Here is a 25199-nt window from a genome sequence, read left to right as displayed (position 1 = left end):
GAAGGAAGGAGTCCAAAGCGGGCTGGGGAGAAGAAACCCAGATGGCTGAAGAAATTGTAAGCCGTCGACAGAGCAGGAGAATATGCACATTACAGGGCTCACACAAACTGTTAGGATCTGAGAACTTGGCTCAGTGTTAAAGTACTTGGCTTGCGTGTGTAGCCCTGAGTTCAACCCCCAGCACCTCAAAAACAAAAAAATTAAAAACAAATCGGTTAAGAGAAATACACAGTAAGACGCATGGACAAAAGACAAGGACAGAGCTCTCTATGCCAGTGTCCAGTCTCTAGTAAGTGAGGCAGTGCTGGAATTATTTAGGCAATATTTTAAGAACTGTTCAAAATATACTTTAGCACTAGTAAGTTTTATTTATAATGCTTCATTGATGGCACTATATTTTAGTTCAATGTTTGTTTTGTGCTATAATGATGAAGAACCCCAGAATCCTTACCACTGAGCCCCAGACGCTGCTGCTACTCTTACTTGTTGCTTTGTTTTGTTTTGGTTTGGTTTGGTTAAGAAATACTTTTTCCTGGCTCTGCAAGATGGCTCTGCCACCAAGCCTGGTGACCTGTGTTTAATCCCTGAGACCACATGATGGAAAGAAGGAATTGACCAGTCGGCCTCTGGCTGACCCATATATACATACCCACCCACACACAAATAAATGAAATTATAAAATGTTTCAAAAGTCCCTTTTCTTTGTAAACATTCGTTTTCAGACAGCTCTAGGAAGAATGCCAAAGACACAGTGATAAGGAGCCATTGCAAACTGCTTATTTTAATACAACTGACTTCATTTTTGATTTCCAAGGGTTACAAATCTCAAGTTACAAAATATGTGCATGTTTGAACACACACACACACATCTTAGTTGTTGAGTTATTCTATGAAGTATTTATTGATCAAATAAGTGTAGAAAGTATGAACAATTAACATAGAATTTAATTGCTGCAGCCTGCATTCCTTTTCTAACCGTCCCTTTCTTGATTACAGACGGGTAGTCAAACTGTAGCATTTATATGCCAATCTCTCTCTCTCTCTCTCTCTCTCTCTCTCTCTCTCTCTCTCTCACACACACACACACACACACACACACACACTTAATTTATAGAATATATTCCAAACCTTAAGTGAAATTTCTTCTTTGTTATCTTGTTGTCTTCGTAAGTTCTGTTCAAGCTGGTCTCTCCCCCTGTGGTTCTGTGGTTTTGGTTTTGAGTTGTCCTCGCTCGGTGAGTAGATTGGAACCTTGCTGAAGGATTGGAATAGGCAGCTGATCTGTAAACCAGGTGTCAGCATGACCTTTGGAAATAAGGGGAATGTTAAAGCAGGTGAGGTTTGCTACGCAATGAGCTAGGATACACAGAGATAGGGTCCCTTGGTAAGCCGGAGGGGAGCCTGGCTTGACTGCTAATAGATGAGGCTGTGTGAATAACTCAGCAGCAAGGGGAGCAGAGCTTAGGGGTGGCAGCCAGTGAACTGTTTTGCCCACAGTTCCACAATGAACTTAATGCATCACAAAGAAATCATTTCTTAGAGTTTTGTTGTTGTTTTTGTTTCTGTTTTTTAATGGGAATTCTGGGACTGGAAAAGTAGCTGCAGTTGGTAAAATAGTTGCCAGGGAAACACGAGAACGGGATGAAATCCCTCGAAATCAGGTAAGTCGGGTGCAGTGCCCTCCTGTGGAGCCTCTGGCAGGCTGATCCCTGGGCCTTGCTGGCCAGCAAGCCCAGCTTCCTCTGTGAGAGAGGCCAGTGAAAGACTCTGTCTGTGAACCCATACATACCACACACAGAAATACCAAAGGACTAGAAATCACAGTCAGTGCTTGTCAGTTTCGAGGCTCTCTGTGTGAACCCCAGTGCCACATCCACAAAGTGTACAGGTTTGGCAACACGAATAAAATATGTTGTCTGTTCACTAGTCTCTGCTGGCTCTTCAGGACCTCATTGTGACTTGCAGCAAGAGTCTTGCAGGACTGGATTATTTAATCTTAATAAGGCTTTTAAATGGATAATAAAGTGATTATGGTAGATTGGCACCTAGCTAAGGAGCTATTGACGGTGAATGGCTGCCGAGCAGGCCATTTCTCTTCAGTGGTATAGCCACTGGGATGTTGCTTGTGCTCCAGTCAATAGCCAGACACCTGGCTCTTTCTTGCAAGCAGCTCTAATTAAACTCAGTGGGTTGTCAGGTGGTGGTGGAACATGACATTGATGCCAGCACTTGGGAGGCAGAGGCAGGTAGATCTCAGAGTTCGAGGCCAGCCTGGTCTATAGAGCAAGTTTCAATTCAACCAAGGCTATGCAGAGAAACCCTGTCTTGAAAAACGAAGCCAAAACAACCAAAAATTAAACAAAAAAACCAACCTCTCACTGGGTCAGAGAGAGTGAAGGGAAGCGTGAAAGTAATAGAGGGGGTTATGGGGAAGAAGGCTCAGAGAGAGTGAGAGGGAGGTAAGAGAAGATAATGGGGCTGAATACAACCAAAATACAGTGTGTGTGTGTGTGTGTGTGTGTGTGAAATTGCAAAGAATAAATCTAAAGTTTTTAAGGGCCTGAGAAGTGGCTCAAGAGTTAAAGGTCCTTATGCTCATCCAGGAGACCCTAGTTTGGCTCCCAGTGCCCATGTTAAGTGGCTCTTTGTTTGTTAACTCTATCTCCAAGGGATCTGATGCCCTCTTCTGGCCTACATGGGTACCTGCACACACCTGGCATACACACACACACACACACACACCCTTCATATATACAAGTAGAAATACATTTTTAAAAATGTTTTAAAGATAAAAGAGTAGTTTTGTGGCCTTGGGATACTTTGAATCTTTATTTTTTTCATAGACCTTCATATATATATATATATATATATATATATATATATATATATATATATATATAAGCAAGGCTGTAACAGTTAACTGCAAACACCCCATCCTTCTAAGCCCCCCACTTCTGACAGCAAATTTTCTCAGCATGCCTTCTGGCTTGATCTGTATTCTTTGGGGACCTTCAGAAGTTTGGTAACAACAAACACACACTGGGTGTGATGGCTTGTTCATCCAGTCCCAATGCAGGGGACAAGGATCCTGTGCTACAGAATGAAAGCAGAAAGGGCAAATGAAACGGTGTGAGCTTCGACACTTCAGGTTATTTCAGTTCCTTCAATCGGATTTACTGGTGCATTTCTGCTTTGTTTTGGGTACAGGGTCACTTGTATCCCAGCTGGCTCCCAACTCACCTGTTCTGGTTCTACCCTTGCCCTGACCACCCCATTCCTACCCATTTGTCATGCTAAATTTTATACTAGGCACTGCTTATGGCGCAGCCCTGAGCAAGAACGGCTATGTTAGGGGACAGGGGCTGAGCTCCCACAAGGCCCTGGGTTCAGTCCCCAGCATCAAAACAGGACCACATGGGTGTAACATTGTCATCATGTCTGTCTGTTCTTGTGCTTCATCATGGAAAGGAAAATGTCCAAAGCTTTGACCCAGGCATAGTGGCACTTGTACTTGAGAGATTGAGGCAGGAGAATTGTGCGTTCAATGCTATCGGGCCTACAGAGTGAGACCCTGTCTCAAAGAAAAGAAAAACTGCTGGGAGTCAAATCATTGTTTCATTTTTAGTGTATGAACAGGAGGATCAGATTCAGTTATCTTTCCAGGAAGACGCCACACCGTTCATACGAATTGTTTAATCACATGCCTACACTGGCTAAGTACAGTCCTCACCATCCATTGCTTATGCGACGTGGACATTGGTGAGTAGATAGTTGATTTCAGAGCTGAACTGGCTCTTCCAGGGATTTGATGGTGTAGCCATACCAAAATGGTAGAGGCAGCTACCTAGGTAGGACTTCTGGGAATGGAATAAAAGTATTAGACTTTCTCTTTGCATCTTTTGCAAAGAGAAAATGTTCTTAAGCCTATGCTGCTCTTACTGGCACGGGGTTCTGTTAAGCTTTCAAAGTGTAGATTCAAAATGAATTTGAAAACAAGTTTAAAATGTTCTTGATGAAGAACCTTTGAGGGAGAAGCAAATGTGTTTTGAATGCTAAATTTACTTACATTTAAAAATACATATCTTCCAGCAAAGTTGCCATGACAACCTTTCTTAATGTGTGTGTGTAAATTTTATGTCTGTCTCTTTGAGGTTTTCATCTTTTCCAATATAGAATTTAATCACAAGAATTGGGCACTGTGGTATGCTTCTACATGGGTGGTGCCCTGTAGAAATCATATAATTTTAGAAAATGTGAATCCAGCAATAGGGCAGTCCTGTGACATGTGAGCCTGCCACGATTAATCCCACCTTACTCTCTCCCTATGGTCATAACTGATCTGATTTTAAAGATAAAATTTAGTACTTTTGGAAATCCATGTTCCGAATTTCTGTTTATGGTAATTAGAGCAAGGTCCTAGGAAGTTTTGGTAAATGCTGAATCAAAAACCTTGGTCAGCCCCTAAACAGCTGCAGCTTCCCTGAGACAGTCTTAGTTGACGTCACAGGGTGACTCTGAACCCCAAGGTGTGCAGGAATAACCAAACTCCAGCAAGAGATGCTCTCAACACATCCCTTCTCCCACGCCGAGTTTCGGGGGCGTTTTCACTTTCAACACTCTAGTTTGTCTGTCGGGAGTAAGGAGAATGCTGGGCAGGATTCGGGGAGGAATTCTCCCTCAGTTTTGGTGTTACAGATTTCTAAAACAAAGGTCTGATAAGAATGTAGGTAGCTCCTTGTATCTTAGAGTAACAGTAACCATTACTATTGTTTGAACTCAAATATACATATATATATATATATATATACATACATACATACATACATACATACATACATATATATGACTATTATGTTTTAAATTGGTTATTTGGGGATCTCACACCATGTACCCTTTTCATGCTCACCTCCCAGTCTTCCATGTCAGCTCCTCCACCCCGTGGTCTCCCCACCTATCCCCCCCCCCAAAAAAAGGAGGAAAAAACAAGTCTATTTTGTTCTGTGAATATACTCACTAGGGCATGGTCAAATTCCTAGTGACCAGAACGCCCCACCCCCCACCCCTAGGATGAGCCTTCCTCTGCCTGCACCTGCAGAAGCCATCAGCGAAAGAGAACCTGAGAGTGGCTGGGGGAGAGGTGGGCCAATTCTTCTTTACCCACAGACATTACCTTGGCTTCCGGTGACAGCTCAGGCCATGGGCATCTTCATGGGCTTTGGATCATGGCTACAGACATTAACACATCCTTGGCCACACCAGGGCCACCAATCCACTCATGACCTTCAACAGCTGCACAGCTGTGGATGCTTCAATATGACCTCAGGCTATACATACATCTTCCATCAGGATGCCCCACCCCCTCCTGCCAGGCAGCGCAGCTGGAGCAACAGCAGCATGGGCAGAGACACCACCATGGCCTCCAGTGACTTCACCTTTGGCTTCAGGCATTGCCCAGGGGCCAGAAGGATCTCACAGCCAGGAAGCAGGTTTGGGTCCTGAGACTGCATCTGCTTAAGCTCCAAACTGTTGTATACCATCCCACTGACCCAACCGAGCAAGGACCGCATGCGCCACCCCTCTCACCTGTCCCTACCATCACACCTCCAGTCCCTCCTCTCTCCATAGCACGTACCACTCGGTTTTATCTTTCCTGACCCTCCATCACACCTTTATCAATCACTGTGCCCCTGGGCCTTCTGCGCAGCCCTATTTATACATTTCTTAAAGAGCAGTAGTTGTGGGAGCTGGAGAAACGGCTTAGTGGCAGTGGTTAAATAGCACTCTCTGCTCTTGCCGAGGCCCGACCGGGCTTAATTCCTAGCAATCCCATGGTGGCTCACAACCATCTATAATGTAATCTGATGCTCTCTTCTGGCATGCAGGCATATATGCAAATAGAGCACTCATACGCATAAATAAATCTTTTTTTTCTTTTAAGAGCTGTATTATTTGTGTTTTTCTTAAGTTTAAAATAAAGTTCAAAGTTAGTCAGGTGCTGGTGGCTGGTGGTTCCAGTTCTCAGAGGCAGAACCAGGCCCAACTCTGATGTCAAAGCCAATCTGGTCCTCAGAATGAGTTCCATGACAGCCAGGGCTACACAAAGTAAATCCTATCTAGAACAAACAAAGAAGCAAACAAACACATAAAACAAAACAAAACAAGATACCAACCAACCAACCAAAACAATAACAACAAAAACCCAAACTGGCCGTTTACTTCTTGGAAGTTATCGAAGTATGAAAGACATTAATATTTTATTTTTCCTTATGTGATATTATCCTTAATTCCCATTACATCAAAAAATAAATCAAGAACAACAGCAACAACAACAACAACAGCAAAAGCAAGCTTAACATACCACTAAAGATAATACAACATTCTCAGTTCTGGAATTAGCTACTTCAGTAACAAAAGAAACCTGCCTGAACAGATTACCACCACGGTACCAGCACTTTTTTGGGGGGCAGGGGAAGGTCTCACTATGTAGCCCTGGCTGTCCTTAGACCATGCCAACCTCAAGCTCACAGGGATCCACCTGCTTTTGCCTCTTGGATGCTAGGATTAAAGGCATGCACCACCACTGCTCAGCTGAAGACACTTGACAACTTCTTGAGACTTATAGCCAGCTTCTACAGTTGTGGACAATCTTTAGCAGGACTGGATTGTGAAATACTGACTTTATGCTAGGTACCATCAGTGTCTTCAACACTATCTCTACTGTCATTATGGATGGACCTCATAGCCTCCTGTCGTTGAATCATACTTGACAAAGATTTTTTTTTTCCTGTTGGAAGATTTCTCTTAGGATGAAGTTTCATCATAAGAACCATGAAACAGGCTGGGTGTGGTGGCGCACGCCTTTGATTCCAGCACTTGGGAGGCAGAGGCAGGTAGATTTCTGAGTTCGAGACCAGCCTGGTCTACAGAGTGAGTTCCAGGACAGCCAGGGCTACACAGAGAAACCATGTCTCGAAAAAAACAAAAAACAAACAAATAAATTAATAAAAGAAAAGAAAAAAGAAAAAAAAAAGAACCATGAAATAGCCATCTAAGTCATTCACTTCTTCACACAGATACACATATTTAACAGTGATCTGGAAGAAGTATCTTGTTAATTCCTGGAATAAGGAAAATAGATGTGTTTTAAGTGTAGTTAAATCCACTGTTCTCTGCCATTTAAAAATATCAAGATTTCCTGTGTTCCTTTATTTCCAAGAAGCTACACAAAATGGCTTTAACAAAAATCACAGCTCTGTGGATTATGTAGCCCTTGCTGTCCTAGAACTTATTCTGTAGAACTCAGAGATCCATTTGCTTCATTGCTGGGAATAAAGGTGTGTCCCCTCCACTTCCTGGCTAAATGTTAGAAATTTAATTTCCGCCCGGGCAGTGTTGGCTCGCCTTTAATCCCAGCACTTGGGAGGCAGAGGCAGGCAAATTTCTGAGTTTGAGGCCAGCCTGGTCTACAAAGTGAGTTCCAGGACAGCCAGGGCTACACAGAGAAACCCTGTCTCGAGAAAAAAAAAAGAAATTTAATTTCTGAATTCATAAATGAATGTTTTTTGGAGGTGGGGCCTTTGGGAGATACCTAGGACCAAATGATGTCATGAGGGGAGCTGGGCTATAGTTTAGACAAAAGGAACACGTGCTCAAAGTGGATGCTAACACAGCACAGTTGGAAGGAGGTAGAAACTTAGAGATGCCTCTGGTAATGGGAGTGTCCCCCCCAGGAAGATTGTGAGACTCTGCCACTTCCTAGTAGCTATTTGTGCTTCCTGGTTCCTAAGGTAAGTGCCTCTGCCATAAACTCCTGCCACCATAGGTTCTCCTTAGACAAGACCTAAGAAATAAGCCCTTGGTGTTGTATTCGAGTCTCTAGAGATGTGAGCAAAAATTAACCCCTTTCTCTTTATAAGTGACTTGCCTCCGGTATTTTATTATAGTCTAGTGGGATGGTGTTGATGGATTTATAAGAAAGGTCTTAGATAACAAGTTTCCTCTGTCTTACCTTGTGTGTCACTTTCTGTCACTTATGTTGTGACTAGAAGAATGTGCCAAGCCCTCTCCAGTTCTCAGAATAACTGCCAAACAGTCCTTTATTTTCTGTAAACTACCCAGTGCATAATATTTAGCTATGGTAACAGAAAACAAATTAAATAATAAGCAAGGATAGTCTTACTCTTATCTTTTGTTTTTGTTTTTGTTTTTTGTTTGTTTCAAGACAGGGTTCTCTGTGTAGCCCTGGCTGTCCTGGAACTTACTTTGTAGACCAGGCTGGCTTCGAAGTCAGAAATCCGCCTGCCTCTGACTCACAAGTGCTGGGATTAAAGGTGTGTGCCACCACCACCCGGCCAGCCTTACCCTTATCAACCTTGTGCTTTAGAAGTGAATCATACTATTACCGCCATATCTAATTAGTAGTTGGCCCCAAATCTAACCTCTTTGTTTGTATATTATCAAAATGGACACAAAGCAGACTGTCAAAAAATGCTAGGCAGGTGGTATTGCTCAGTGGTAGACTCTATGCTTAACATGTTTGAAGCATGAGGCTCAATTGCCAGCACTTTCCAAAATAAGCAAAACTTTAGACAGACCTGCAAATCCCGTTTATATTTGAAATAGAAGTTTAATGCTTTTAATGGACTGGAAAAACTGGTACATTTCAAACTCATGTTATTACATGAAGGTCGATTTTCAGTAATAAAAATTCTGTTAATTCTGAGGACCGTGGAGGAATGCTGCTTACAGGCTCCCTTCCTCTGGCTTCCTCAGTGACCTTTCTTACGTGACACAGGCTCACCAACTAAGTGATGGTACCATCCACAGTGGGTTGCTACTTCAATCATCATTGAAAAAATGTCCCATAGACATGTCCACAGGCCAGTTTGATGGAGTCAATTCCTTATTTGAGATTCTCTCTTCCCAGGTGTATCTACTTTTGTGTCAAGTTGGCGAAAACTATGTCACTGGAATACAAGAGACCTAGTTTAAAAAACAAGACAAATCTAACCAACCACACACATACCATTATCAACAAATACACTAAGAAAATATCACTAATTATTTTTCAGCATGTGTGCTAGTCAGTTTGTCAACCTGCCACAAACAAGAGTATTTTGGGAAGAGAGACTCTGAATTGACAAAATATCTTTATAGGGTTTCCTTGACTTGGTGGTGGTGGCACATGCTTTTAACCCCAGGACTCGGAAGCAAAGGCAATCAGATCTCTGTGAGTTTGGGGCCAAACTGGTGTACACAGAGAAATCCTGTCTTGAATGTTCCCCACCCCAAATGAATACAAGATTTTCCATATAGGCAAGTATGCCAAGCAAGGCCCATGTCTTGGGTTTCTATTGCTGTAAAGAAATCCCATGACCAAAGCAATTTGGGGAGGAAATGGTTTCTTTAGTTTACACTTCCACATCATAGTTCATCACCAAAGGAAGTCAGGACAGAAACTCAAGTAGGGCAGGAATTAATGTAAATGCCATAGAAGAATGCTGCTTACTGGCTTGCTCCTCATGGTTTGCTCAGCCTGCTTTCTTATAGGACCCAGGACCACCAGGCCAGGGATGGCACCACCCCCAGGGCACTGGGCCCTCCCCTATTGATCACTAATTGAGAAAATGCTTTACAGGCCTGCCTACAGCCCAATCACATGGAGACATTTTCTTAATTGATGCTCTCTCCACTATACTGACTCTAGCTTGAGTCATGTTACACAAGACTAGACAGTACAGCCCCACTTATTGTGAGCAGTACCATTCCTAGGCTGGTGGTCCTGGGTACTATAAGAAAGCAGGCTGAGCCTACAGCCATACCACCCTAAATGCACTGGATCTTGTCTGATCTTGGAAGCTAAGCAAGGTTGGGCCCGGTTAGTGCAGTGAATGGGAGGGATCAGAAGGAGCTAGCCAATAAGCAGCACTCAAATGCCTCTTCATCCGTTCCTTCTGCCAGGTTCTTGCCTTGAATTCCCTGGATGATGAACTACAAGCTATAAGATGGAGTAAACCCTTTCCTCCTTGAGTTGATTTCAGTCATGTTTTATCATGGCAACAGAAATCCCAATGGAGACAACATGAAACAAACTATGTCTCTTTTGTGTGTTCTGGAGGAGGAACTCAGGTCATCACACAGGATAAGTGCATCAGTCATTGAGCTACACTACCAGAGCCTCAGCATCATTCCTCCCGACTGAGACAGTCTTGAATGCCCCAGGCATTCAACATCACATCCCCAGTTCATGCAATTCTAGAGAACCACATTATCAGTGGAACCTCAGCTCCAGCACCTCTCATTGTTCTTACCAAAGGCTCTCATGAACCCAGGGGCCATACTTAAGCCAGGCTTAGGCTGTGGTGATGACAGATTATTCAAAAGATGAATGAGGATTAAAATCTGTGACAAAGCCTATAATGTAAATCATTAAAAGTAAATACTGTTTGCCTTTTGTACCTATGGCTTTCATATCTGTAGTTTGTAGACTCAATCAATTGCAGGTTGAAATTATTATTATTATTATCATATTAAAATTATTATTGAGACAGGATTTCTCTGTGTAGTCCTGGCTGTCCTGGAACCAGGCTGGCCTCAAACTCACAGAGATCCTCTAGCCTCTGCCTCTTGAGTTCTGGGGTTTAAAGGTGTGTGCCACTACTGCATGAGTGAAATTATTTTAAAAAACAAGTCTAGAATAAACTCACACTGACTTTTGTTGTTTGCTATTATTACCTAGTCAATGAGGAAAAACAGATATCTGTATAACATTTACATGGCACTAAGCATTTTAATTAATCTAGATGTGGTCTAACCTATAGAGTATGTGTGCAGTTCATTTTATATAAGATATTTGAGCATACTTGCATTTTTGATATGAGAGTGAGAAGCCTGTAACCAATCTCCTGTGGATACTGAAAATGATGTATGTACTTGGTGTCTTGGAAGGACTGACATAAGAAAGGAAAAAAGTAGGAGATTTTAACTGTTGCTTGGTATCAAGCTGATAGTACAATTGCAAAATACAAACTCTAGGTTTTGGGAAAATAGTTTTATAACATTTAAGATGAGCAAATTCACCGGTCCCAACAATCCAACTAGATCTTAAATGCATGTGTGTGTGCGTGAGCAAGCACACACACACACATACACACATACACATACACATGCATGTGCACGTACAGAGAATATCTTTTGTATTGTATGGATATATCATCTGTCAATTAAAAAACTTTGGCTTATAGGAAAGGGTAGAATAGAAGGTGGGACATCCAGGAGGCAGAAAGAATTCTGGGATAGAGTCAGACATGGGAGATTCACCCCAAGAAGATGTGAGGAGCCCGATGCACAGGTAACCAGCTATGTGGTAGAATGTAGGTTAAAATAAATGGGTTAAGTTATGATCTAGTCAGAGAAAAGCGTAGCCATATGGCCGAGGTTTTGTAAATATGTTTTGAGTCTGAGCCTTATTTCTGGGAGCATGGGACCGGGAGGAAGAACCAGGTCTACACACACACACACACACACACACAGTACAAATTACTGTTTAGAAGGAATATACAATATTAAAATCATGAGTAATATATGTGACTGGTATTATTATTTGTTAATCTGCATGATTTTCACCTAATTTAGGTGATACTGAGCTTGTCTCTTTATATCTCTCAAGCATAAGTGCATATATATATATATATATATATATATATATATATATATATTCCTTCTTAAGCAGGGGGAGCCCTGTACTTCCCCACCACAGGTGCTCACAAAAAGGCTTGCTATGTAGCCCAAGCTGGTCTTGAACCTCAATTCTCCTCTCTCAGCCTCTGGAGTATTGCAGTAAGATGGGTGCCACTATTCCTAGTCTCATTAACCACTTCCATATTTCCTGTACAGATTCTGTTCTCTTCAACACTGGATAGTTATCTTCCTCTCTGCCTCTCTTTAGACAGCAGCTTATATTGTTCACTCTAATTTCAATCTCCTGTGATGAAGTAATTTTCCTGCCTCACCCTCCTTCACTGCTTGGATCCCAAGTGTGCGCTCCATGCCTGGCTTTTGTCTTGTTGATTTATAAGACCCCCTTATTTTTCACATCTTACAAATATGAACTTTTTGTCATACCCAATTTTTCCCAAGGTTGTCATTTTAACTATTGTGCAATCTCTAATTATATAGAAGCCTAGATATTGTATTTCCCCTTAAAAATAAATTCAGAAAGGTCATGGAGGGGTTGCAGACATGGCTCAATGGTTAAGAGCACCGGCTGCTCTATAGAGGACCTGGGTTTAATTCCCAGAACCCACATGGCAGCTCACAACTGTCTGTAACTCCAGTTCCAGGGGATCTGACACCCTTGTACAAATATGCAGGCCAAGTACCAATGCACGTAAAGTAAAAATAAACAAATCATTAGAAAGGTCATTGAAATTCCAATGTTAGGGCTGGAGTGATGACTCAGCAGTTGAGAACACTGCTCTTCTAGATTCCCCAGCCCACAGGGCTCACACCCATCTGTAATGGGGTCTGATGCCCTCTTCTGGCATGCAGGCATGCATGAAGATAGAGCACTCTTGGACATAAATAAATACATCTTTTAAAAAAGAGAAAGAAATCCCAGTGTGACATACTCATGTTTCTTTATATTCTTATAAAACTTTAAACATTCAAAGTTATTGTGGTATTTGTTCTTGTATTGTCATCTAACTTATTTTTTTCAGGCTTTCATATGTTAAGGCTTGAGTTTATTGCAAGCTTCTGTGTTATTCATCCCCAGCTCATTTAATTGGAGCTTGCTTGCATTTACAGAGGTTTAGTCCATTGTCACTGTGGTGGGAAGCATGGTGGTATGCAGGCAGGCAGGTAGGCAGGCAGGCAGACATGGTGCTGGAGAAGTTGGGAGCTTCTCAACCAAATCCCAAGACAGCAGAAAGAGAAGACTCTGGGTCTGTCTTGGGCTTTTGAAACCTCAGTGACCACCCCAGTGACATCTTCCAACAAGGCCACACCTACTCCAACAAGGCCACGCCTACTTCAATAAGGCCACACCCCCTAATCCCTTTCACATAGTGCCACACCCTAATGACCAATCATTCAAATCCATGAGCCTGTGGGGGCCATTCCTATTCAAACCACCACAGTCTGCAAACATGCAAAGGCTCTTGTTGAATGAGTATTAACCTTCCCTCCTCTTATAAGCGATTATGTAATATGTGATTAATAGGCATTATTAGTGTTGAAACTCAAAGGATGGCATTTAGAGAGCTAAAATATCAGAAGTTTGACTTAATGTGGCATAATGGAAAAGAAAAACATTTTTAAAATATCAAACCAAGGGGGCTGGGGAGATGGCTCAGTGGTTAAGAGAACCAACTGTTCTTCTAGAGGTCTTGAGTTCAAATTCCACAACCACATGGTGGCTGACAACCATCTGTAATGAGATCTGATGCCCTCTTCTGGTGTGTCTGAAGACAGCGACAGTGTACTCATAAGAATAAAAAATCAAACCAGTATGTAATCTCTAATCCCACAACTCTAAACATATTTTTATGTTCCCTTGGTTATTCTGTATATAAATGAAGACTGTAAAGCCTTCTTGACAATGTTAATGGGAATTGACTCTTGTGAAATACTAAATGAAATTTAACATATAGTACTTGATTATTTTTTAATATTATTATTATCTTTTTCTAGAAGAGATTTTTGTGAAGGTGGAAATGATAACATGAGCAATATTTTCTGAAAAGATCTGCGCCTTTCATTGCAACTTCTGCAAGACTGGGTAAGAACGTCAATGAAGTGCCCCCCCCCCCCCCCCCCCCGAACATTACAGATCCAGAGATAGATTATTCTGGGGCCATTTTGTTTGTTTGTTTGCTTGTTTTCAAAACAGGGTTTCACAGTGTAGCCCTGGCTGTCCTGGAACTATCTCTGTAGACCTCCAACTCCCAGAGATCCATCTACCTCTGACTCCAGAGGACTGGGATTGAAGATGTCTATCATCACTGTCCAATTAAACTTATTTTTCTTAAAGTTTTCTTTCTTTCCCGTAGGCTTGCTTGTTTCTATTCAAATGAAGTTCACATTAAATAAGTACTGTTATCTTGCTACTTTTTGATGGCTTAAATGAATTTGTCTTAGCATATCAGTTTATCTGAAGAACTTTAAAACTGAGTAGCTTTCAATTATCTCCATCAACTTAAACAAGTGTGGGCAATTAGTGGTAGTGTTCGAGAGGTACACAATCTGGTCCAGGACGCCAAGTCATAGGTTTTTGTGCTTGTTTTCTTTTTTCTTTCTTTCTTTCTTTTTTTTAAAATCCTTTTTAGTGGCAGCAAAAATGTATGAGCCCTCAGGCTTCTGAGTTTTAAAGGCTGTATGGTGAATGCCAAGTTCTCTACCACTGAGCTACAATCCTAGTTCTGATTCCTTAAAGAGCCAAAGAAGCTGTCACAAATTAGAGAGAACGTTCCAGTTTTCCCTTGGCGATTTGATGAATCTTTGATGAATCCTCTCTCGGGAAATTTGTTTTGCTAGGCAGCATTTGAAAGAAAGCTAGTCAGGAAAACATACGGCATGGAAGGATCCTGTCTGCTTTTAAAGTATCTAGCAGATTTGAAGGGAAACTTGAAAAGAAGCTGCATCTGGTGAAGGAAAACTGGAAGAAATCTGTGTTTGTAGAGACTGGCTGACTGACTGATTAGAATTTCCGTACTGTGGAGAGACTGGAATATTTCAGGTCCAGAGGTTAATTCTCTTATCTTGTCTGGCTCTCCAGAGAGCTATTCTTTGCAAACAATCCTCCCCTGCTATGTCGGAACTAACATCTTGTGACAAGAGATAAAAAGAAATCTTTTAGTATTTATTAACTTAGCAGACAACTAGCTTCAACCAATCTGAATGTTAAGATTGTCTTGAGGTAGCATCTTGAGCTTACTGAAAGGCCCCCTGATCTTGATGTAGCTGCCTCTCTGATGTACCCACCATTGTACTTTAAACTTGCTTTCAACTTTTATTCTGTAAAACTACAGAAAGGTGATGGAACTGTTTCTACATTGGAACATGGAATTTAGGGTAACCTAAGTCTGCGTTTCCTGGCCACAATCAGTCAAATGGCTCCAGAATAAACCCTCCCCTATTTCCTTTAAGATGAAGACTATGATTTCTACATTAACAGACTTTTAAAAACATTTTCTTTTTATTTATGTGTGTGTTTCTATGTGAATGTATGGCCCATGAGAGCAGGTACCAGTGGTTGCCAGAGCAGGGTGTTGTGTCTCCTGGAGCTGGAGTCCAGGCGATTGTGAACAGCATGGCTTGCTGGGAACCAAGGCCTGGTCCTCTGGAAGAACAGTGTGCCCTAATGGCGGAGCCATCTCTTCAGACCCATCAACACAGCTTTTTGATCCACTGGCTTGAATCAGAGATTGATCGGATGTGTGTTTTCTTTACCTGTTTGTACCTCATTTCCTGAATCAAGCGCACGTGCCTACACATAACTATCCCCCTACACACATTGTAGGTTTCCCTTTTTTCCCCACGCATAGTTAAACTCAGCTACAAACCCCAGCTCTCCCCTTTGTTTTTAACAAGCGTCTCACACTTAGAACATTCACACCAAGACAGGTGTTAAAGTGGTGGACATTATATCCCCACCTACATCATCATTTAAAAATACTGTTTTAGGCTCTGCAGCAAAAGTGCACACATTGGTAATGTATTTATCATAAAACTAATGTAACAACACAGGGTTTACTGCACAAATGTGTGAGGGTATGCATTTGATTTTTTTCTAGGAATGTGCAATCATTTTCTCATCATCTGAAAATTGATTTTAGGCGGCCAAGTGACAGCAAGAGCAATAAAAGGTTGAAAGCACAAACCCTAAACTACCCCTCTAAACTGGTACCTTTGGGTTTCCACAGAACTAAAGAAGATTGTGGTATTGGTATGTCAGAAGGTGTTTTATTCTTTTTTTTTTTCAGGTTTCACCGTGTGGGGCAATCATATTTATGAAAGAAAGATTAGATATCTGGATTACAAGATCAGGATAAGCTTCCTTAAATTTGTAATATTTAATCTGAAAAACGCACGATTGTCAATGTACGTTTATTTAATTTTATTCATGCTACAACCATGTGAATAAAGAAATTAGTACCGGCAAAACCACCATAGAAATTTTGAAAAAAGTCAAGTGAGAAGGAGGCCCAGGCTGGGCAACCAGGGCATGTGGCTGTAATTCCAGCCAGCCCGGTCTACACAGACCATGCCAAGAAGAAAGAGGACAGGGGGAGGAAGGGAATGAATGAATGAACGAATGAATGGGTTTGGGATTAGGTAGCTGCAATTTGTAAAGAAGATGATGAGGTCCAAGGTGGCATTTAGAGCTGCCTGGAAGTTCAGTAGCTCAGCCTGTTCTGATGAGGTGTTATCTTTCACAGAGCTGGTGAAGACACTGTGCCCTCTCCCTAGGCCTCCACAAGGGGCTTGGAGAGCTTCCTCGGGAGATGACCTCCACAGAGTTCCTGCCCCGGGTGGAGCGCAGAGGTGAAGATGGGGCGGCGGCGGGAAGCAGCAGGGAGCGGCGGTGCATTCCCGCCTGGCTAACAAAGGCAGCTGAGGACTCCCCGAGCCGGGAAGGCCGCGCAGGGCCAAAGGGTTAACCGGGAGCCCCGCTCCGGCGCGCATCCCGGCCCCCGCCCTCCCGTCGCTAGGAGACGCCGGAAGTGGGGGAGGGGCGGCGCGGGTGGGAATCTTTTTCGGGCGCTCGGGGGCGGATGGAGGGGAGCGCGCGTGCGCGCGCCCGTCCGTCCGCCCGTCGCCGCGGTGACCGTCCTCGCGGCCGGTTGGCTCGCGCCCCGCCTCCATCCCCGCCGCCCCCTCCCCTGGCGCGCGCCGTGGGGGGTGCTGCTCGCTCCTCCCGATTCCCGCCGCGGTCGCCGCCGCTGCTCCTCCTCTCCCGGGCGTCGCGGCCGCTGCCTCTGCGGGCTGTATGAGGAGGAGTAGGAGGAGGAGGAGGAGGAAGAGGAGGATGTGAAGATGGCGGAGTTGCAGATGCTGCTGGAAGAGGAAATCCCGGGGGGCCGCCGGGCTCTCTTCGACAGCTACACGAATCTGGAGCGGGTGGCCGACTATTGCGAGAACAACTACATCCAGGTGCGGCGCGGCCCGGCGCGGCCGGACGCCGGGTGTGAGGGGCGCGCGGGGCGATGGCGAGCGGAGGAGGCCGCGCAGTACTCGGTCCCGGGAGCCGCGCCGGCGTGGGGACGGGCGAGGGCGGCGGCTGGAGGAAGCGGGGGTCGGCGGAGGGCCCCAGCAGCCCCGTGCGAGCGCCCGGCGCGGCGCGGTGCGATGCGGTGCGGAGCCGTGCGTGGCGTCCCGCCCCCTCGCCTCTGCCCCGTCGCCCCCGCAGTCCTCTCCTGTCAGTGTTCGGGATGGCGGAGGAGGTGGAGAGTGGCATTTTCTGTCTAACGGAATCTGGCTTGATGGCAGGCTTGTGTGATAGGTTACCCCTGCCCAAAATTCCGAGGGATCTTTTTTTTTAAGGGGTCCTATTCCTGCAAAGTGAAATTCCTCACTTCTCCATTACTGCGAACGTACCCTGAAGACAAAACAAAAATTCTTAACCCTTAAGTTTAAACAACCTTTGTTTTTTAGGTTGTAAAGGGGACATGGTGGAACGGCTGTCTCTTATGGCAAGTTAATACCATTTTTTTTCCCTCCCTGTGGAGAATGGGAAACTGATAATGAGCAGCTTTTCCTTCTCAGTTCCCGTTAGAATAGGTACTTTTCCTTTGGGGAAAAAAGAACTATGACTATTTTCACAAAGAATTAAGAAAACGAACCACATGGTTTAGTTTTTTTTCCCCATGATGATTGGTTTGGCCCAGGGACTGTGTGTGTGTGTGTGTGTGTGTGTGTGTGTAGGAAGGTGAGAAGTGTATGTGGGGGGCGGGGCATTGGTGAGATGAGAATCAGCTGGTCATGGGATAAATGTAAAAATTTTGTGGATTGAAACAACACTTTAAAAATTAACTTATGGTTTGCAAATCCAGTTATCTCTTGTTTTCTGTAGGGCTTTTACTGAATTGTGTCTACAGTTTTTTTTTTTTTCACTCCCATTTAAATTCTTTGGAATAAAATGGAAGCATGGTGTTAAACTGTTAGCCATATTTTAATGGTCTTGTTCCTTACTCGCATCTCTGCAGATTCTTAACAACAGTTGTATTGGAAAACATTCTCAAATCTTAGTATGAATTAAAAAAAATAAAAACAAAACCAGATGCTACAATTTATAGGTTCTTAAGTGTTTTGAGGACCACATTGTTAGTCAAACACAATGTGCTTAGATTTTATTTGGTTATACACGCACTGAACTCTATTATTATGTTGTAAACATTTGTATTGAGAATGAATCAGACATAATTGAGTCTTCTCCCCTTAAAAGAAGTGGTGGAAAGTGTGTGTTTAGTAGGAAGAGTGTGTGTCTTTGGTCAAAGATTGATCAAAATCCCCTACAAATGTCTGTCAGATACTTTACTAATACAGAGCCATGTAGGAAGTATTCAAAGGTTTTATTATTTCTAGTCTTCTTTGGCCCAGAACTGTGGATGATGATAAACTCCTAAACCCTTCAGGGGTTTATAATATCGTTCAAGAGACTGATCCGTGAGCTAATTAAATACGTATTAATACCATGTACCACCAGCCTTTCTTGGAGGAGGAAATAGTCTTCCTTTTTCTTGTCATCCCAAACAGTGTAATAACTACTTAACGTGGTATTTAAAGTTTATTAGATAGTATAGGTTATGTACAGATTTGAACTCTAGGGGAGGATGTGTGATAGATTGAATGTAAATATTATGCCATTTTGTGTAAAGGATTTCAGTATCCAAAGATGGGATTGGACCGGGGTTTGGGCTGGGGTGGGAGTGTGTCCTAGAACTAATCCCTATTGGATACTGAGGGACAAGCTAAATATAGTTAATTTATACTTTGTAAGGAATTGTGGGTAGAAAGGTGATGCTTATTTTCAGGGAGTCACAGCTGCTAGGAGAGGCAAAACCTAAAAGACCCAAAGTGCTAATTCTGTTGCCTTGTGTAGCATATTATGGGAAAGTCAAGAGAAATTGGGAGATGGAAAATTAGATTGCAGTTGCAGCCAACTATAAGAAAAAGGGTTTTGAAAGATGAATGTTACCATAATTTGAGATTATAATTGCCACATAAAGGGAAAGTACATGAATTGATAAAGTGGAGAGGTGAAAGAGATCACTTTGTCTTAAAATTTATAATTCTAGCTTAAAGTGTATCAAAGTTCCTCATTTTTGGTGTTGGAGACTGAACTTCACATCTTGTGCATGCTAAGAGTACAGGCTACCACTGAGTTATACTCCTAGCCCACTGTAAAAGGATACTTATTTTGTAGAAATGTATTTTGAATTTTAAGCCATCTGTTATTTTTAATTTAGTATCTGAGGTAGAGTTTATACTTTTATTTCTCAGGTTGTCCTCTGTGGTGAGATTCACTGGATTTATTACTGCAGTACTTTCCCAGGGTGGTATTTCTTACATGATTTTTTTTTGTAGTACATTGATAAGTAGAACTGGTTGTAGTTGATCTGTGCAGAGTCAGCTGTACATTTGGCTGGTTCTTGTGGTGGAAGGACTGACCACAGGGTCCTGATGCTGTCTGTGACCCTGTAATACATGGAAGTTAATTGGCAGGATCACTGAGCAAATGGCCAGTTAATCTTTTTATGGTGTGGTTGTGTCTTAGTTTCTAGCTTCAGTCAACTAAACAGCATTTTATTGTATGGAATTGTAACTTTTTGGGGGGGAGAGATTGAAACAGGATTTCTCTGTATAGTCTTGGCTGTCCTGGAACTAGTTCTGTAGACCAGGCTGCCCTTGAACTCACAGAGGATACCCTTGCCTCTGTCTCTTGAGTGCTGGCATTAAAGGGGTGGGCTACCACATCCACCTGAAATTTAATTTTTAAGGCAGAAAAAATTGGTCATATATAATTGTTGTTATTCAGTGTTAAGTGTCTGGTTTTATGTCTAGGAAATAATTCACTAATAATAATTCACTGTGGATTATACTTAGTGTGAGATTTGAGCAAAAGGAAAGGAACACAGGGTTACTACAGATAGAGAAATGTACATAAAATGTAAATATTTACTTTCTAGGATACAATGAAGTTAATATTGGAATTTTAAATCTTATAGTTAATAAAGTCTTAAGAGTTTTATTAACTTCTGGGAAACATAGGCAAAATTGCTTTTCTAAAGTGTGATGATAAAAATTATGACTATAGTTTGTTTGCTAATACTTCTACAGATGATTGTGTTGTTTCTTGAGACTGGGTTCCGCTGTGTTGCCTGTGCCTGACTGGACTCTCATTCTCCCTGTCTTTGGGGACTAAGTGTGGGTGTTGGCCATCATGCTTTAGCTTGGGTGTTAATTCTTGATGGTGAAAATTGCTTAGTAGGGGCTGAAGAGATGGCTCAGAGGTTGTACTTGCTGTACAATGAGTTGTGTGTGAGGACTGGAATTCACATCCCTAGAACCTTGGTTAGTACAGGGTGGGCATTGTGGCTGCCTGTAATTTCAGTGTAACTGGCTGTCATTGTGGCCACTCATTATGTTGGCTAGTTTTGGGTTCGCTTGAGAGACTCTGCCTCAGTGAAGAGTGTATGGCACTCACAAACAAAAGAAAACAAGTACGGAATTAACAGTACAGCCTTTACTGCCCGTCTTTTTTTGTTTTGTTTTGTTTTTTGTTTTTTTCTCCACTTATTAATGTAAGCATGGAATGCCTAATACATTAGAAAATGTTCAGGAATTCTATTTGTTTATTTCTTTCTTTCTAACAAAGTCTTATTACTTAGTTTTTGAGACAGGGTTTCTCTGTGTAAATCTGCTGGAAATTGGCAAAGATTAAAATTTTTAGGTTAATGAGTGCCATACATGCTTATTTCTAAAAATTAATATAAAGTAGCTAGCTATGAAAGGACTTAAAAGTTGAATCCATGTCTGGAACTTGCTGCTCTGCCAACCAGGCTGGCCTGGAACTCAGAGATCTATCTGCTCTGCCTCGTGAATGCTGAAAGAATCGTCCTACAAGATAGATTTATTTGGAACAAAAACTAAGAGTTTACCTTAAACTGGGCATTGGTGGCCAGACACCTTTAATCCCAGTACTCAGGAGGTGGGGCACGTGGGTATCTGGTTCAAGGCCAGCCTGGTTTACATAGTGAGTTCCAGGACAGCCTGGGCTAAATGGTGAGACCCTGTCTCAAAAAACAAAAACAGAAACAGAAAGTACTTAAAAAATGCATGAAGAAGGAAGTCATTGAGAGTAGAAATTTGAGTACCCATAATTACATTCTTCTCTACTTTAGTCTTTTTTGCCTTCACTGAGAGGAATTTTGAAATAAAGAGGTGGACAAGCTTTTCTAGGCTGAATTAGGGAGAGCAAATTCCTGGAGATTAGGTTTCTCATCCTAAGAAAGTAATCCTAATATCCAGGAGAAACATTTTGGTGAAAAGGTTTTCAGTGATAAACCTGTCATCATCAATACCTTTGACAAGATGGTAAAAATAGATTAAAATTGTACCCTGGGCACCTTTCTCTTTTTAAAATGTCATCTTTGTGTATATATCCTGTGCTTTCTTGCTAAGATATTTCAGTAGCCTTATAATTAATGTTGATTCATGGTCTTTAGCATCTTGTTTTGCCTTTTCTTGAAGTATTGATTGGCTGCTATAAAATTGTCCCTTTGCCCAAACAATGAAAGTCTTTCTGTTTACTTTTTCTTTGTACCATGATAGGATTAATGTATTAATGTGTGATAGTTTCGCTTATCCAGAATGCTTTCTCTCCTAGATAGTTATAAGTGAAATTGTTTTACTTATTTGTAGAATATGTAGTATAGAAAGTTTTGAGTATAGGCTGTTTTGTCTTTCCTTTAAAATTTAGAAAATAATATCCTGTGGTAGTGAGTTGTAAGTGTAGTCTTTTCATAGATGGATAAAAATTAGGTTATTCTTAGACTTTATGATTAAATTTATGTGGAACTGGTTTGTAGTTTGGATTCATGAAATAATATGTAGAATCATGCAGTCTGCTTTGCAGTATTCTTTAATTTTGTGTTTGTTTTTTCCTTTTCAGATATAAACCTTCTAGAAGATGAAATCATATACTAAGCATTTTTGTATTTCTCTTGCCTACTCACTGAGTTATCTTACTGGCCCTTGAGTGTAATGTTGTACATGTATTATTTAGAGTGCGGTCATTTTGCAAGGAAAAGTTTTAATTTCTTAAGTTTTAAAGTTTATGTTTATCAGGTAGTATGCATTGATACAAAAATGCAGGGTAACAAATCTCGAATTTTGTTTTGACTCATTTACAGCATGGATATTTTCATTGATTTCTCAGGTCAACTTTGTTGAGGTTTATACAACTATAGTATAAACCACTCTTTTTTGGACATAAAAGTAATGGGTCCGGAGTGATGGTACGGTAGTTAAGGGCACTTGTTGCTCTTACAGAGGACCTAGGTTGGAGTCCCAGCCCCCATAGGGTAGCTCACCACCACCCCTGACTCTAGTTCTAGGGGGTCTAATGTCCTCTTCTCACCTCTCTGGGCACCAGGAATATATGTGGCAAACATATATACATGAAGAAGGCAAAATGTTCATTTAAAATAGATTTAAAAATTAATAAATTTTTAAGGTCAGTCCCTAGAGATGTAGCTCAATAGAAATGTGTCTGTCTATAAAGAGAGAGTTTGGCTCTGGCTTCAAGTCCTAGCAGAGCAAAAAACCAACCAACCAAATAAAAACCTTTCACACTCATATTACTTCCATAGTACAAGCTTTTCTTTATACCTTTTGTATTCAGTTCTTCCCTTCATTCCCAACCTTTGGGAAACACAGTGCTTTCTTTCCCTATAGTTTTTGCTTTTCCCATAATGCCTTCTAAATGGATCTTCCAATTATATAGTCTTTCATGTTTGACTTCCTCCACTTAACATACTGCATTTGAGTGTCAACTGTGTCATTTCATTCTGTTTTGTTGAACAAGCGGTGTTGCAGTATGGAAGAATTAGTTCATTTGACTCATCTGTTATTGTTATTTCTGGGTTGTTTCTAGCTTTAGCTAATAATCAGTACAGCTATAACCATTTACCTCTTGAATAAATTTAAGTGAATGGCTCCTTCCATCATTCCACTCTGGTAATGTTAAATGTATCCATGTGGCATTCAGTTTGATTGTAGCAGATCTGAGTCTTGGCACAGCACTTGTGTTTGCTTTGTACTGTGAGATGAGAGGTTTGCGGGAAGCTACCACAAAGCCTTTCTCATTCATTCCTGGTCTAAAAAGGAGGCTTGTCAGTTTTGTATTCTCCTAGTCGTGATGGAACAAGGCTTTCTGCTTATACTATTTTTAGGCACAGCTGTGGCTATAAAACTTGAGCTGCAGGGTGGCATTGATTTCTCACAAGTGCCATATCATCCTTAGTATAGTTATATGGCGCCATTTTTTATTGGCGTTATACATGACTCATGTCTTTTGCTACTTTACCTTCTGAATTCAACAGGGGCTTAGGTGAGGTCAAGTTTTGTTTCCCTTTGCTCAAAAAAAAAAAAAGTGGGTTTATTGAACCACCTGGTAAAACTACCTGTTAAACTTTACCGAAATTACTACACTCTTTACTGTGGTATCATTTTGTATTTACACCAGCAAATGTTCAGTTACTCTGCATCCTTGTCAACGTTTAGTTTTGTCAGGTGTTGTGATTTCTGTAGCTTGTTACAGACATTTATGTCAACCCCAGGCTATTCACACTCAGCCATGAAAAGCTGAACATTTTCTTTATTATTAGAATCAAGAGTTCCTGTCTTGGGGCTGGAGAGATGACTCAGTGGTTAAGAGCGCTGACTGCTCTCCCGAAGGTCCTGAGTTCAAGTCCCAGCAACCACATGGTGGCTCACAACCATCTGTAATGAAATCTGACACCCTCTTCTGGTGTGTCTGAAGACAGCTACAATGTACTTAGATATAACAATAAATACATCTTTAAAAAATAGGTTAAAAACAAACAAAAAAGCTCCTAACCATGTGTTAAAAACCCAAACACAGTGTCCTATGTTTAAAAAAAAAGAAGGAAAGAGAGAGTTCCCATCTCATAATTTTAAATTTTATTTTACTTAGTTTTATTTTTATTTTTATAGGTGTTTTGCTTGTATGCTTGTCTCTGCACCATATGTGTGTCCGTGCTCATGGAAGCCATAAAAGGGCATCAGATCCTCTGGAGCTGGAGTTACAGATGGTTTCTAACTAGCGCTGGGAATTGAATACTGGTACTTTGCAAGAGCAGCCAGTACTTTTAAGCACAGAAGCATTTTCTCCTGCCCTTCATAGTTTTATTAAGTATAACACCATTTCTGAAAAATACTAGAAGTTCTAGTCAGGCCACTTAAAAAGAAAAGGAAATAAAAGATATCCACTCTGGAAAAGCAGTTGTTTTGTTCCAGGGTAATTTCTCTTCTCTTCTCTTCTCTTCTCTTCTCTTCTCTTCTCTTCTCTTCTCTTCTCTTCTCTTCTCTTCTCTTCTCTTCTCTTCTTTCTTTCTTTCTTTCTTTCTTTCTTTCTTTCTTTCTTTCTTTCTTTCTTTCTTTCATGACAGTGGGGACAGAAAAGCATGATTTATACACAGAAAACCACCAAGACACTATCAAACAAAGTTTAAAAATAAGTTCAATAAATGTTTTAGGCTTTTATTGCTATGAACAGACACCATGACCAAGGAGGTGAAAGACCTATACACTATAAGTGGAAGAATTTGTCATCCTGGATTGAAGAATAATGTCCATACTGCTCAAAGCTGTCTGTAAATACATTGTAATCACTGTCATCAAAAATTCCAATAGAATTTTTCACAAAAATTAGAAAGTCCTGATTTACATGGAACCTCAAAGACTGGATACTCATCACTATCTTGAGACCAACAAAATTGGAGGCCTCACACTCTATTATCTCAAACTAGATTACAAAGCTATTGTGACCAAAATGGTATAGTACCAGCATAAAATAGTCCCAGCGTAACAGAGCAGAATAGAGAACTCAGAAATATTTATTTGACTACTCTTTGATAGATAATAAGACGATACAACAGGGAAAAATAGTCTCT

The 25199-nt window shown here is 41.5% G+C and overlaps 1 protein-coding gene across 4 annotated transcripts in view; it reads left to right on the top strand.

Moving 5' to 3' along the window:
* Positions 1-16772: 16772 nt before the first annotated feature.
* Positions 16773-25199, top strand: part of Abi2 (abl interactor 2) — a 72247-nt gene continuing 63820 nt past the window's right edge. For all 4 annotated transcript variants that reach the window (XM_052192674.1, XM_052192672.1, XM_052192673.1 and 1 more), the window contains exon 1: positions 16773-17154. In XM_052192674.1, coding sequence (XP_052048634.1) covers positions 17038-17154 — 117 coding nt within the window. In that variant the 5' untranslated portion in view covers positions 16773-17037. The remainder of the gene's footprint in view (positions 17155-25199) is intronic.

This window comes from Apodemus sylvaticus, chromosome 9, assembly GCF_947179515.1.
Source record: "Apodemus sylvaticus chromosome 9, mApoSyl1.1, whole genome shotgun sequence".
In the NCBI taxonomy this organism is placed as follows: Eukaryota; Metazoa; Chordata; class Mammalia; order Rodentia; family Muridae; genus Apodemus; species Apodemus sylvaticus.
Note: the sequence above shows the minus strand (reverse complement) of the source record. Positions and strands in the feature narration are given on the sequence as shown.